Source organism: Lycorma delicatula, chromosome 8, assembly GCF_047948215.1.
Source record: "Lycorma delicatula isolate Av1 chromosome 8, ASM4794821v1, whole genome shotgun sequence".
In the NCBI taxonomy this organism is placed as follows: domain Eukaryota; kingdom Metazoa; phylum Arthropoda; class Insecta; order Hemiptera; family Fulgoridae; genus Lycorma; species Lycorma delicatula.
This window is the reverse complement of record NC_134462.1, coordinates 118,374,377-118,387,383: the sequence shown is the minus strand read 5'-3', so window position 1 is coordinate 118,387,383 and position 13,007 is coordinate 118,374,377. Positions and strand designations below refer to the sequence as shown.

Here is a 13,007-nt window from a genome sequence, read left to right as displayed (position 1 = left end):
AAAGCAAACAACTCCCCACTCTTCTAAAGCTAACCGAACAACAAAACCAAGGCAATACAGTAAGAAAAACATTTATTAATGAATACAGTTCTACAAACAGTTAAAAATAGAAAACATGATATTACAAAAATATCAGAATTAAAGAAAATCCCCTAAAAATTATTTAATGCGAGAAGTATACTGCATGATCCGGAATTGGAATTTTTCAAAAAACATGCATGAGAAATTTTTTTTCCACTTCTTTTCAAGATATAGTCATGTTTTACATACCTTTTGTACAGCTAATTGTACAATATAATAATCAATAAAAAAATTAAAACCCAGTTTCTAATAACTTTTACCAAAGTGTACTGGGTGGGATACGAACACGACTTAAAACTAAAACATAACCGAATGAATTAAATGCATACAAAACCTGAAAAAACACACATGTATAAAAATATATAAATAAAAAATAAAAACAACCTACAGAGGGACTTACCTGGGCGAATACCATATTTTTCTTAAAATACCATGCATATATTTATTATCCGAATATTCACATGTTTACGAAATAAATATATATATATATATATACTGGAAAAAGGACCATCTGCTACAAAATAAATATTTCTCCTTCCAGTCGTTAGTATTACGTTAACAGAAATAAATATTTAAGTAAAGTTAACGTTGTTCAAATAATCTACAGTCTTTAACCTATGAAGTAAATTACCTGAATCGTACCTGTAACAATAGAACAAAAGAATTATGTTAAAAAAATATTATTTGGGATTTTTTTAATAGTTTAATAAAAACAACACATCAATACAGCACCATTCAAAACATAATGGTATAATCAATCAATACAAATTATAATCATGAGAAAAAATACAAAACCCTATTTATTAATCAAATAAAAAGAAAATTACTATTTGTCAAAAATAAATATTTCATAACTGTTGATTAGCTTGAAGATTGAATAATTAGACGAATCCATATTGAGTTTATGTAGCATTTGTAGAATACATTTTTGATAAGATATATCTGGTGGTGTTGTTTGTTGTAGTTTGATTTCAGTTTAGTAATAACACATTGGATATTAATAATACACGTAATATTTTGAGTATTGAAGTACATTGAATCGGATTAACGTAAATTAATTATTGAATAAGTAAATGCATTTACCTTCCCACTACATAACATCTTGCAACGTGTGTCCACAATACTCGAGTGTGAAACAAAGGAAGAGAACGCGTCTGAACAGCCCTAGCGGCGTGAAATGTAACTACAACAACAAGCTACCATTACAATATTTTGAATAAGAAAACATGAAATTAAAACTTAACATAACTGACCGCCAAATTCGGCAGATTTTGAATATAAACGATTGAGTAATACATAAATAATTAAGTTATAAGAAAATTCATAGTATAACGTAATACAAATATGATACAGTTTTTTAACATAATGTAACCTTGACAAATAATACAATATTAGGTAATATCATATAATAGTTAATGAGATATACATAAGTAATAAAATGAATACATATAAAAACAAAAAAAAAAAAAACATTGAATAAAAACCATTAAGATTTAATTATTTATCTGATAAAGGTAGCAGACACAATTTATGTATTGGTCTACGAAATACACCATTTGATGTACGAATGTCAACAACTCTAACTAAATTATCAGAACCCATGAAAGCATGAGTAACAATTCCAGATTTCCAAAATAATGGAGAAGTATTGTCATCACAAATTAGAACTAAATCGCCCTCACAAAGATTTCTATTGAGAAACGCCATTTATTGCGTTGTTGCATTTGATGCAAGTAATCTTTAGACCATCTTTTCCAAATAACTTGAATAAATTTCTACAATAGTTGCCACCTACCTAAACGATTTTCTGGAATTTTGGAAAAGTCTGGGTCAGGAAATGAAGTAAGAGGAGAGCCAATTAAGAAATGAGAAATGGGTCAGGAGTAAGCGGTTCAGGATCTTTAGGGTCATTAGAAATAGCGAAAAGTGGGTGAGAATTAAGACATGCTTCGATTTGAGTTAAAATTGTATAAAACTCCTCGAAGGTAAGAATGGTTTGTCCAATGACACGGCGAAGATGAAATTTAACACTCTTGATCCCGCTTTCCCACAAGCCACCAAAGTGGGGCGAGGAAGGGGAAATAATTGACCATTTGAAATTTTGAGAATTTGAACAAAAGATTGAATAGTCGTCGTATTGAAGTCCTTTGATTCAAAGAATTGAAACAATTCATAAAGAGTGTTCCTAGCACAACGAACGTTAGTAGCGTTATCTGAATACGTTTGATTACAAATACCTCTACGAGCAATAAATCGTCTTAAAGCTGCATTGAAGGATTTTGTTAAATCTGAAACAAGTTCTAAATGAATAGCCTTAGTAACTAAGCAAATAAAAAGCGCAATATAGGCCTTTGAAAGAATTTTAGATTTCTGCCCGCCATGGCGAATCATAATAGGGCTACCATAGTCAATAGCGCAACTAGAAAAGGCTCGCGAAGGAGTAATTCTAGAAGAGGGTAATTGACCAAGTTGCTGAGATTGCTTATCAGCATTAAAACGAAAACATTTTAGGCATTTCCGAACTATAGAACGAATAGCTATTTTTGCATTCACAATCCAAAATCTTTGACGAAGAGAACTGTGAGTTAATTGGAGTCCAGCATGTAAAAGACGTAAATGTTCACTGTGGATGATTAACCTTGTTATGTTTGCATGAGGATGTAGTATTAATCGATGTTTTTTATCGAAAGGCAAATTAGAATGTTCCAGTCTACCTCCTACACGAAGTAAACCTTTACCGTCTAAAAATGGATCTAGTGAACTGAGTTTACTTTGTTTCGAAGTGAAACGTTGGTTTTGAAGACCATTAATTTCAGACTGAAAATATGCTAACTGAGATTGATGAATGAAAAATTCAAGAGCGAATTCTAATTCATTTGAAGACAATGCATCAAATTTTTTATGGTTAATAGACTTATGCTTAATATTTTGAATGAATCTAAAACAATAAATAAAAACATGAATTAGTTTAGACAGCGATGAGTATTTCTCAGTATAATCAGTAATATTAGAGGTCATAACAGATACTTGAACAGTTTGACGTTTTTCAACAAGGAATTGAGGATCAATATTTTTTTCAGTAGAATTAAAGTGATGATTAGTTGGCCAACAGGAAGAATCTTGTAAAAGCCAGCTTGGACCATGCCACCATAATGCAAAATTAATTAATTTTTCCGGAAGACATCCCCGAGAGAGTATATCGGCAGGATTCGAAGGTGATTCAATATGATGCCACTTCGCATTAGAAGTCAACTGTTGAATTTCTGAAACTCGATTGGCTACAAACAACTTCCAATTGGTGGATTGACCATGAATCCAATGGAGTGCAATCATGGAATCAAAATTTAAATGAATTTCATTGATTTTTTCATTTAAAGCTAATGTTACTTGCTTGAGTAAACGTGATAAGAGCAAACAAGCACAGAGTTCAAGTCTTAGAAGAGTAATTTGTTTTAAAGGGGCAACTCGTGATTTAGAATACAATAAATTACATGAAACCTTATTATTAAGTAATTCTAACATATATACAATATCCGAAACCCTTAAGAGATTCATCTGCAAATCCATGGAGTTGAAAGGATTTCATGCTACTATCAATGCTTAACTTTACACATCTGTCAACATTTATAGAACTAACTAAACTTAATTGATCTGTCAACATTTATAGAACTAACTAAACTTAATTGATTGTACAAAATTTGCCACTGCGATAGTAAATTATCGAGTAAAGTATCATCCCAATTGCACTTGACTTGCCAAAGGCTTTGCATAAAAATATAATGGGTCCAGTGAGACCTGATGGATCATAGATACCAGAAATAATTGATAAAATATGTCTTTTACTGAATAACTTCCTTTTTTTTTTTGATTGACTTCATAAGTTAATTTATCTAAGTAATTATTCCATAATATACCTAAAGTACGTATGTTTTCATTTTTATTTTATGATATAGGTGTGTTTAATGGTATAGTATCATCAGTTGAGAAAACAATATTTTGACAGTTGGAGAAACACTTATGAAGGGGAAAGCCATACTGTTTTAATAAGTTATATACATCAGTTTTCAATTACTTAATTTCATGTACACTATCAGCTCCTGTAATAAGGTCATCAACATAAAAATCATTTAATATGGCATTGCAGGCATTAGTAAATTGATCGTTATTATCATTGGCAATTTGAACTAAACGAGTAGCTAAAAATGAGGCACTAGTTGTACCATAGGTTACTGTTCTTAAGGCATAATGCTTTAAGTCTTGTTCAGGGTTTTCACGCCACAGAATTCTTTGCAACTTACTGTCCCTTTGAATAACTAGAAACTGTCTATACATTTTTGTGATATCAGATGTGATAACATAATTATGGACTCTAAATCTTAAAATTATTGAAAATAAGTCTTGTTGAACCGTAGATCCTATCATTTGTGTATCATTTAGATTAAGACCATTGCTGGATTTGGCTGAGCCGTCACACAACTATTAGTTTGGTTGTTAAGCTTGTTTCCTTGAAAACAGCATGATGAGGTAGATAAAAAACCTCTGAATCAGATATCAATAAATCCTTTGAATTAAGTTCAGACATATGACCTAGATCTATATATTCATTAATAAAATTAGTGTATTCCTTCTTAAAACTTGGGTCTTGAATAAATTTACTTTCTAAAGACAAAAATCTATTTTTGGCATTATTAAGGGAATCACCAAGTTTGATGTTATCTGATTTACAAGGTAACGTAACGATAAATCTAACATCCTTATTTCTAATTGTATTTTCTATGAAATTCCTTTCACATATTGAGTTATCATGACAGGTTTGTTTGACAAAAATAGGTTCTTCTACTTCCCAGAATTTTTCTATCTGTGATGAAAGAGGTTTATTGTCAATATTAATGAAAAAAGAAGAAACGGAATTGTGGCATGTAACATTAAAGGAAGGTTTCCAACTAATATATATCCTAGTCTAGTTTCTTGTATCAAGGGAAAATGCTGGTTACGTACAAATTTATTCGGCAAAATAAGGTTTAGGAAGTACTGTGCACCTAAAAGGACATCAATATTAGAAGAAATGTTAAAGTTTGGGTCCGCAAAAAATAAGTTCTCAGGTAAATTGAGATGAGATGAATGAAATGATTCAGCAGGAAGATTGTCAGGTTCGGTAATACAGCACAAACAATGTCTAATGTAAAGTTTTCATAGTGGGAGTATAGTTTAACTGTGACACTGTAATTTGATTGACATAACGAGTTATTAATTCACTTCTTTTCAAGATATGGTCATGTTTTACATACCTTTTGTACAGCTAATTGTGCAATAGAATAATCAATAAAAAAATTAAAATCCAGTTTCTAATAACTTTTACCAAAGTGTACTGGGTGGGATACGAACACGACTTAAAACTAAAACGTAACCGAATGAATTAAATGCATACAAGACCTGAAAAAACACTCGTGTATAAAAATATATAAATAAAAAATAAAAACAACCTACAGAGGGACTTACCTGTGCCAACACGATATTTTTCTTAAAATACCATGGATATATTTATTATCCGAATATTCACATAATTACCAAATAAATATAAACAAGTTTGTTGATGAAACAGTAAAATAATTAGTTTAACATACTGGAAAAAGGACCACCTGCTACAAAATAAATATTCCTCCTTCCAGTCGTTACTATTACATTAACAAAGATAAATATTTAAGTAAAGTTAATGCTGTTCAAATAATCCACAGTCATTAACCTATGAAGTAAATTACCTGTATCGTACCTGTAACAACAGAACAAAAGAATTATGTTAAAAAAATATTTTTTGTAATTTTTTTAATAGTTTAATAAAAACAACTCACCTGCAGTACCATTCAAAACATAATGGTGTAATCAATCAATACAAATTATAATCATGAGAAAAAATACAAAACCCTATTTATTAATAAAATAAATAGAAAATTACTATTTGTAAAAAATAAATATTTCATAACTATTAAATATACTCGTATATAATGTTGTAGATATAAATTGTTGCTAGCTCTTTTATAGTACGAAATATATTTGATATTAAAATTCTTTAGATTTCACATCATATCCGTGGTCGAAGGACCAAAAATATGTTCGAGTAACTTCTGCTGTGCTATAATATCTTGGTTAGGAGTAATTATCTTGTATATATTATCCTGTATGTATAATAATAAATAAAGGCATCGTTCGTTTTATGTTTGAATATGATCCTTTAATGTTTCATGAATAATATTACATTGTTACTTAATTTATGTTTAAATGAATAGCGTTTGTGTTTACTGTAAGCCTGCTTAATTTACACTGACTGAACAATACAGAAATAGTTATATTGTTACATTTTTAATATAAAACATCAGCTGTTAACAAGTCTAGCTGAATATTGATGAATTCATTTATTTTACAGTGAGTAAGATGAACTATAGAGTTAATATATTAATTTACTTTTACAATATAATAAAGAGGTGATGATACATGAGTCTGAACATAAACAACGGGAGGAATCCTCTTTTGCTTTTGCGTATTATAATACAGTAGACAAGCTAAACTAAGAGCCGAAAGTGCACAAGTTAAACAGATCCGAAAGGAAAGCGAAAAAGAAAAACTACATGATTACACCCACATACTTCTAACTTTTTTATTTGTACCCAAAGAATTATGATAAAATAGTTGTAATAATACTATACGGATATCTAAATTACTTGAATAGGGAACTTTTTATATCAGCTGGTTAAACGTCAGGATTGCTATAATTAAGTATCATATATAACTTACTGTCTTAGATGAGACAGTAAGCTAAGAAATATGAATACAGTTACCTTAAACTGTATTCAGAGTATATATGAATAATTTTCATATATCCTCTTATTTAATCGATCATTATTCACTTATCGTTGCACAAAATTAACTGTTAATTTGTCTACGGTGTCTTAAGATCTTCACTTGTGAATGCTGTGCATTATCTCTTCGGTTCTTATTTTCAAATATTGCAGTATCTTTTACTTTTCTCATTGTTAAATCATTTTTCTTACCATTTATGATTTATTTTATTTTTCTTTCTGTTGTTTTACTATTAGGTATTAAATGTTCATAATTTATACTATTATATAAAAACGAAGAGGTTCTATGTTGGTATAAGTAAAAAAACTACTCTATCAGTTGCAACCAAATTTTTACCAATGTTTCTTAGCATAGTTGAGAATGTTTTTACATATATTTATGTAATATGACTATTATCAGTTTCTGATTGTTGTATTATTGTAATGGGTTTGTTGATTTATTATGTGTAGTATGGTTAATATTTATTTTCACTAAATATTAAGATGTCTGATGAAAATTGAATTAAAAAATCAAAACGTTGTAAAATTAATAATTAGTGTAATTAATAAATTTTCATCCACGTTACTGCTAATTTTCACTTAAGATCATTCTAAAAAAGTACCTCCTACGTTTTTTTTCTATTTAATAATTTTGAAGTTTCATAACCATGTGATAGCTTAGTTAATCAATTAATAAAAAAATTAAAGCAATGTAAAAAAAAAAGCAACGTAGTTAAAATTTTTAACTATTTTTTATCATTTTTCTCATTCTTTATTTTAACATCTCTTTTACCAAATTTTAGATAATTGTAAATTAAAAGCAATTTTAGAAAAATTTTTATAAAATTAATCAGCTACAAAAATGATAACTTCAATTTTTTAAATATACTTAAAACTATAATTATTATAAGTAACTTATATTTTAATTTTATAAATGTTATAATTTATTTTACAAACTTACATTTTATTTTCAAAGTGACGTTCAATACTTCATAAGTTGCATAGAATCAAATGAGAACTGACAATTTAAATTTGTAGGTTAAGTTGATTCTTATTGAATGCACGTGTAAACATCGTTAAAATTCATGAAAAAATCGTGTAAAATACTCACTTCAATACTGCATCTTACAAATTTGGTCAATGTATGTTTTTTAATTACACTTTAAAGTGTTATTTCAATAAATTATATATAATATAATACAATATTCTCAATAAGTGCTCAATTCTAGCAGACTTTGCAATGCTTTGCTATTGTTAGATTTGAGTATACGCCCAGGTTAAATGAACACAATTTAAAGTTTCATAAAACCTTAAAAAATTGAACATTAGGTACTTCACAGAATTTAACCTTTCACTTTGTAAAAATCAGAATGTAAATAAATCCAAAAGGCAAAACAACAGCACTACTTATCGGATTTAATTCACACCACTCTCTAATCACAGAATTCGGTAGAAAGTAATTTAACGAAAAGGATTATGGCTGCAAAATCATTACAATTAATACTCAACATTAAGAAACTTATAAAACGTTACGGAAGTTAATAAAATTTAACCTTTCACTTTATAAAAGTCAGAATGTAAATAAATCCAATTGTCAGAACAGCACTACCTATAGGATTTAATTCAGACTCTAAACAGAGTAGTCCGTTAAAAATACAAATTTTAATGTAATAACAACAATAAGCTACGATGCAAGTAACTGGTATACGAAAAAGCAACAAAATAAAAAAAATTCTTAAAATCCGATCGCAGCACCAACTACCGGGTCTGACTGATATGCCAAAAATTAAAAAAAAAATTTTTAAAACACGATCGTAGCGCTGCCTACTGGATCTAGTTGTGAACCTTAACCATCCCAAGATCAAGAACAACACATAAATAAATAAATTAATTAAAAAACATTTTCTGTTGAATCAAATTGTGAATCTAAACCATTCTCGAATCCCCTTGAACACACACAAATAATTTCATCAAAATCGGTCCAGCCGTTTAGGAGGAGTTCAGTGACATGCACACGCACACAAGAAATATATTCTTGTGTATACAATTGTATATTCTAATATACAATTTTTTGCTATTTATATTTTGTATTGCTGTTCTGATTAAAAATTTAATCTATTCAGGCAAAGACTGCAGCAGTTTTTATTCATTTATCAGTGGAGTAGCTGATCACCATTTCCTATGTCATCTATGTAATACATTATTATATATAACAATCGAAATTAAATATTTATTTACTTTTTTATGTGCACAAAATTTTATACCAAATACCTTTACACTCCCATTTTGAAGTCCCTATCCCTAAAAAATGGCAAATATCTTGAAGGACATTTTTTTGAATGAAGCAATATTTTTCTCTTTATTATGTTATACATGTAAATTTTGAAAGTAAAATCTTTTTTACTTCCTTGTACGAAGTAAAGAAATTAGTGCAATCGCGAAAAATTTCGGTTTTTAGATTTCAACGAAAATATCCATTTTCATCATCTCTAAATCCATTTTGACTAGTTTCGGGGTGACGTCTTATCTTGCATAACTCAAAAACGATTAGCCGTAGGATGTTGAAATTTGGATTTAGGACTGTTGCAACATCTATTGTGCACCTCCCCTTTAGATTACAATCGACTGAATCAGAAGTGTCCAAAAGAGCTCAAAATCCAAACAAATTTGGAATTTAGACTTTTAATAAGCCCTCATTGGGAGCTTTTAACGATAAAATATAAGTGGTACTTATTTCCTTTGGATCTAGTTATAGCCAAATAACATTTTAATTAATGAAATATTTGGATCTTACAAGGGAAAGGCACATCGGTTAGAATCCTACTTCATCTTCTTTTTTAACTTTTTTTATATTGATTTATTAATAATATTAACTTCTGATTGTAACAAAAATTTTACGATAAATAATTTCAATAATAAAAATAAAAAACAAAATAAAAAAATATGAACAAATATTACAATTTATTAATGAAATAAATTTTATGTAATCTTCATTTAAAAAAAAAGTGTATGTACAATTTAATAGGCGTACACGTTGCAATCTAGGCGTTGTGTACGTTGCAATCTGTTCAACTATAAGTAATCCCCCAAGATCCAATGCGATGAGGATGATATGTATGACAAGTAAATGAAGTTTAGTCTTATACAGATTCAGGCCACCATTCCTGAGACGCGTGAATAATTGAATCCTAACCACCATAGTACCAATATCCACTGTCTAAAACTCAAATCTGTATAAAAGCAACGAAATTTACCAGGATTTGAACCTCAGAAGTTTCGACTTAAAAAAAATCAGCTGTTAACTAATATGCGACGAAGAGTTAACCACTAGACCAGCCCTGTGGGCGGAAAGTAAAATTGATACAAAAATCCAATTTCTGGTTATGAATGAAAATCATAGACATTTAAAAATATATTTTATATGTTAAAATTTATAAAATTTTTAAACATTATATCGGTAACAAAATATTTATAATACAGATTGTACAAAAAGGAATATCGGGGATTTTAGGTTTTTTAATATCTCCTCTCTTTGATTTACAGTAACGAATCACAAATAAAATGAAAGAGTAACACTGACAGTTTTTCTTACACTTATTCAGCGTGAAAACGCTTTACTACGCGGCACACATCCAATCGATTGGAAAGTTTGTCCCATACTTTAACAGCATGTCTGAAGTAACGGGATTGAAAGCTACTCCAATCTTGTGCCTGAACTTGGGTACATCATTAGGTAGTGAAGAAACACACGAGATCTTTTATAAAATTCGAAAGAAAAAACTTACATCTGGTGACCTTGAAGGGTACCGGAAACAAACTCTGTCATCGAATCCATGCAGACCATCGAGCGGTTTGGGAAAATGACAAAGCATTGCCGATGAGGAGATGGCACCATCTTGTTGCCAAAAAAAATTTTGATCTGAAATTGAAGAAAGAGCTGTATTCGCAGCATGCCTGCGAAAAGAACTACCCAAAAGGTTCAATTCGGTATATCGCACAGAAAAGCTTTATATATGAGAGTTCAAGGTGATCTCTGATCCCCAAATATAGACATTATGTGTGTTAAATTTTCCACTATGATGAAACTTTGACCTATCACTAAACACAATACAATCAGAAATGTTGTGTTCTTCATAATGAATCATTTTCATCGAGAATTCGGCACGCAAGCGTAATAGGCTTCAAATTCTATAATACTTGTAAATGGTACACACGAATATGTAACCTTTTCCTTAAAATATTCCACACTGTCATCAGCATTGCAAAGTTCACGTTTGGACTTCCTAACAGATTTTTTAGGACTATGCAGTTATGACTTTCTGACACGTCCAACATTTTCTTCAGATCCTCTCGGTCGTTCCCTACGCTTCTCTTTATATAGACTTTCGATAATTTCAAAATGATCATGCGATTAGTGAATGTTATCGTCACTTAAAAAGTTACAATTGAAACTTTCTACGGAACCCACGTTGAACACTATAGATTCACATTTAGCAAACTGCAAAACGCAGAACTTTTCGTGTTCAGGAGTCGTCAACGTTACAAGTGGTACTGTTACGCGGAAAGATCGAATCAATCTTTGGTCGTGTATGAAACAATAACTGTACTTTTTGATTCTAGCTTTATATCCAAACTGTACACCTCATCCAAGACATTTTATAATAAACTGAAACCTGATATTCTTTTTGCATATCCGATAAATATTTTGAGTTTTTAATTTTTTTTTTTTTACGTAATAAAATTATATTGTATAATAAAAGGAGGTATATTTTATTGTTCGTAATTGTTATTTTTTAAATGGTGCCATATATATTTCCATTTTCAATCAAATTTTTTTTCCATTCAACAATAGATAAACAACTTATTTTTTATTTTTTTTTAATTTTGAATCATATTTGCAACAAAAATGAAAAATTACTTTACATAAATAGTTTATTACAAATTTAATTTGTATTAGATGCTTATTTTGTAGTAAAAGTTACATGAAAAGGTTAAGTTTTATTATTCCAGTTAATACGTAAATTGAAGTCGTCTCCGCTAGTCATCAATATTCTAATATACATACAGTAAAAGTTATAGCTGATTAACTTTGAGGTATGAAATGAAACGAATGGAACACCTGACAGCTTAACTCGTTACTGATACATGATATTCAGTACATAGAATTTTGAATTAAAATTAAGCGAGAGAGAACGAGGAAATACAAGAGGAGGTGTTAGATGAATACGAACACATTGAAAGTTTTGAGAATGCAATCAATTTTGGAAAAATGATCTAGTATCCATGGTAACGACACGAGTTACGTAGTAACGAACAGTTGTATACCGCGTAACTTTATAGATTGACTAAAGGAAATTCCAGTAAAATCCATTCAAAAATGTACGAAGTGAATTATTCATTTGTTTTCTGTATTAAAAAATATGTAAAATAAAAATAAAAAGAAAAACCGTTTTTCTTCTCTCAGAATACCGATTTATTTTTATATCTACTCTAGTTTAAATAAACAGTCAAATAAACATATATATTCAAAACAGGAGAAGTATTCACTCAAATCATAGAAATAAGATTAAAAGATATGTCTTTGAAAAAGAGATGAGTTACACATGTTTTATTCCATCATAACTTCTGAGATCACACGCGGGATTTCTGAGTAAACAATCATATTCATAGAAAGTTAATATATTCCTACACGTCCCATCTGTAAACTTCTTCAGCGATTTGTCTACAAATATATTATGTGAATAAGACTTTTTTTTATCTTTGTATATCTTTTTACGTAATCATATTCTTTTCCTATCATCTGTTTTTTATTTTTCTTAGAAAAATTAGAAACCTATTACGGGGAGAAAGCAGTATTATCGGACCAGGTGTTATTTATTACAGTTGTTCTGTTATGCTAGATTACCCAAGTATTGATATACTTTATTTACAACTATTTGCTATTTGAATAATTTTTAAAACTACTTTAATTTAATGACTATGATTCACTTAATGTACTGCCGTGATATAATTACAAAGTACAAATATTAAATTAAAAGTAGAGGTAAAGTAAAATATTAACTTACAAAATAAATTCATCTACAAGAGCTTTTT

At 29.2% G+C, this 13,007-nt stretch overlaps 1 protein-coding gene across 1 annotated transcript; it reads right to left on the bottom strand.

Moving 5' to 3' along the window:
• Window positions 1-1,578: 1,578 nt before the first annotated feature.
• Window positions 1,579-3,648, bottom strand: LOC142329520 (uncharacterized). Its single transcript, XM_075374194.1, has 3 exons — window positions 3,109-3,648; window positions 2,303-2,898; window positions 1,579-1,771 (listed from the first exon to the last, which is right to left on the bottom strand). The coding sequence occupies exons 1-3, from the start codon at window positions 3,646-3,648 to the stop codon at window positions 1,579-1,581; spliced, it is 1,329 nt and encodes a 442-aa protein (XP_075230309.1).
• Window positions 3,649-13,007: the final 9,359 nt, after the last annotated feature.